At 33.0% G+C, this 3,275-nt stretch overlaps 1 protein-coding gene across 1 annotated transcript; it reads left to right on the top strand.

The window, feature by feature from the left end:
* The first annotated feature begins 1,333 nt into the window (after nt 1-1,333).
* LOC130827557 (mitogen-activated protein kinase kinase kinase 18-like) lies at nt 1,334-2,889 on the top strand. The gene has a single exon (XM_057693308.1). The coding sequence runs from the start codon at nt 1,452-1,454 to the stop codon at nt 2,775-2,777; it is 1,326 nt and encodes a 441-aa protein (XP_057549291.1). The 5' UTR covers nt 1,334-1,451; the 3' UTR covers nt 2,778-2,889.
* The last annotated feature ends 386 nt before the right edge of the window (nt 2,890-3,275 follow it).

The raw sequence follows: 3,275 nt of genomic DNA, 5'->3' as shown, positions 1-3,275 counted from the left end.
AAACAAATAAACCATGAGAACACAAGCATAATTCCTAAGGCCTTCACTGTGCCATTGAGTTTTGCATTTTCAACTTTGAGTGATGTAACAACCTCTTCCATAGTCCTCTTCTTATGCTTTAATTTCTAAATTTTGTCAACTAAAACTCCAATTTCAACTTCTAAATGTTCATGCTTGTCGATCATGTTAGTTGGTTTTTCAACATCATCTTCCCACTTAAAAGACTTACAGTTGGTATCCTAGCACAACCATAGAATGAAACAATCAAGTATGCTTTATTTTTGGTGAAAAAATCAAATTGAAAAAATTTTTCAGAATTTTGAGCACTTACGGGCGATTTAGAACAACCATAGAATTTGTTTCCCGGTCTAGTACCTCATTTGGCAATCCTCAATTACACAGGAAGACCACGGTAGCATGTCAAGCTTCCTCCATAAACTGGACCACTAGATTTGGGGTTGGAGCTTGAAAACTTAGAAGAACAAGCTAGATTCATTAGTTTTGGGGGATGAATATCATACTTTGCAGGAATTTGAAGATTTTGGAAGATTAGTTTCAATTTGATTTTTTGTGATTTAGGGTTCATCAATAGAGGTAGGAGTAATGGGGAAGAAGAAGAAGGATTTAAAAAATAATTTGGTTACCTGTTCACTTTGGTTACCTGTTGCAGCTGGTAACAAGGGGGTATGCTATTAACAAATTATGACAATAGTTGGGATTATTAAAAAATAATTGATAGTTGGGATTAATTTTGGTCAACGGGTGATAGTTGAGATTAGTTTGAGCAAATTTTCCAATTAATTATCAGTACATTGTACGGGCACATATACTAGTAGTGAAAAAAATAAATTACTTTCACCGTTTTTTTTTACTTGCACCAAAGGATAATTTGACACTATTTATCAATGTCATTTAATTTTCATATTGTCGTTAATGTATAGGTTAAAACATAGTCATTTGAGATCTCATTAGAATCATCTCAATGTGAATTTTATTTATTATTAGTTTCTATAATTTTTTGATGTGTACAATTAGAGATATCAACAATTAAATTAAATTTATTATTTAAAATTTATCTATCCTTGTATGAACGCACCAATGAATTTGGAAGTAATGCAATTCATGAACTAATAGAAAAATAGTAGGAGTGGTTGTTCTATAATCAAGGAATTTTGATTTTCCTTCTACGTTAACGGAAGTTCTTAACCAACTTTGGTAGGAAAATTTCTTACGTCATCGCTTAATAAACATTCTATTTGTTTTTATTTTTTATATTTTCCCTTTTCACACCCCTATAAATACCACACACACCCAACTCTTTTTGGTCCATGTCAAAAAACCACAACCTTCAAGAAAAAACCCCAAAAAACAGAGCAGCTCTAAGAAAACAAAAAATAAAAAAAAGAGAGAGAGAAATTAATTTCAAAAGAAATCTTAAGATTTAAGCTATAATGGAGATTGATAAAAACTGGATTAAAGGAAAATTGATCGGAAACGGATCATACGGTTCAGTTTACATCGGAGTACAAGAATCTAACGGTGTTCGTTTCGCAGTAAAATCAGCTTCAAAGTATTCAAATTCTTCATTACAAGCTTTAGAGAACGAAGTTGAAATTCTTCGTTCTCTATCTTCATCTTCACCGTTCATTGTAAGTTACTACGGCGATGATGAAACGACGTCGGATAGGAATCTTTTTCTGGAGTATCTTCCTTCCGGCGATGTGTCAAAATCTGGTGGAATCAGTGACGAGGAGTTAATCCGATCGTACACGTGGTGTTTGGTTATGGCTTTGAAAGAAATTCATTCGAAAAATATTGTTCATTGTGATTTGAAAGGTAGTAATGTTTTGGTCGACTCCATTAATAGAGTCGCGAAGCTTTGTGATTTCGGATCATCAATTCAAGTAGTATCTGATTCGGAATTCCATCAACAGTTGAAAATAGTGCCACGTGGTAGTCCGCTTTGGATGGCTCCTGAGGTCGTCCGCGGAGAATCACAGGGGTTTGAGGCGGATATATGGTCATTAGGATGTACAGTGATTGAGATGTTCACCGGATTTCCAGCGTGGCAAGATAGCGGGGCCCACACTTTGTTTAAAATTGGATACTCTGATGAAGTACCGGAATATCCGTCCCGATTAACCGAGGTTGCTAAAGATTTTTTAAACAAGTGTTTGGTTCGTAATCCGGAAGAAAGATGGAGCTGTGATCAGCTGTTGCTACATCCATTCTTACTCCCTGTACCTGCAGAATTTTCTCCTAGAAGTATCTTTGATTTGCAGAATCTCTACTTCTCCGATGATGATGAACACGATCACAATCAATTTCAGGATGAACAATCATTAGTTGATGATCACGAAACTGAAGAAATTTTGGATAGAATAGGTGAATTAGCAACAATATCAGGGGTGAATTGGGAAAGCGACGGTTGGGTGGATGTTAGAAGCAGTAAACAAGAACAAAAAGAACAAGAGGTTTTTGAAGGGGCTACTTGGGAATATTCAGAAATATTTGAGGGTGAAACCGTAAAAGAAAATGATAATCTAATACATGAGAAAAATATTAGCGGTGTAGACGGCGGTAACGGTGATTCATATGGTGGGTTGACAAAGATAGAAATAGACTTGCTATTTTTATTGATAGTAGAAGTAATACATTTTTTATCATTAATATTATTAATTAATTCTTTTACAATAATGAATAAATTTATACTCCTATTACGGGGTAAATATGAACACTATATTTGTGGATCACTTAAATATTATAGAAGTGTATAATTTTTTTCAAGTTGGAATGTCAGAGCAAGTAGTGGTAACTACTAACTACTAATTAACCAACTAACCAATTAACTAAATAAAATGAGTTTAAATTTTGGTTTATTATATTACTATTAATTAATTATATGTCAATGCTTAGTGAAAAGAACTCACAATGGTGTGAACTAAAAACTTTGTTTAGGATACTGTTTGTTTCTTTGGATCAAGAAGATTTAAATTTGAAATGATGAAGTCAACATGAGTATGGGAAAAAGTCTTAGGTGGACTTACTTCACATTAGAATATGTGTAATTTTTTAATTAAACAGTAAAAAATTTAGAAATTTTTAAATATAGATCTAAGATTTATCTGAACATGTATAATTAAATTCAATTTGATTAGTCATCAAAATAGATTTGCTATGGAAAAACCAATTTGGATGGACTCAATTTAGTATCAACCAAAACCTTTGATCTGAAATTGAACGGGTTACTTAAATGAATACTTTTAAGAGCATGT

Source organism: Amaranthus tricolor, chromosome 11 (assembly GCF_026212465.1).
Source record: "Amaranthus tricolor cultivar Red isolate AtriRed21 chromosome 11, ASM2621246v1, whole genome shotgun sequence".
NCBI lineage: Eukaryota > Viridiplantae > Streptophyta > Magnoliopsida > Caryophyllales > Amaranthaceae > Amaranthus > Amaranthus tricolor.
This window is presented reverse-complemented; position numbering and strand designations above follow the sequence as displayed.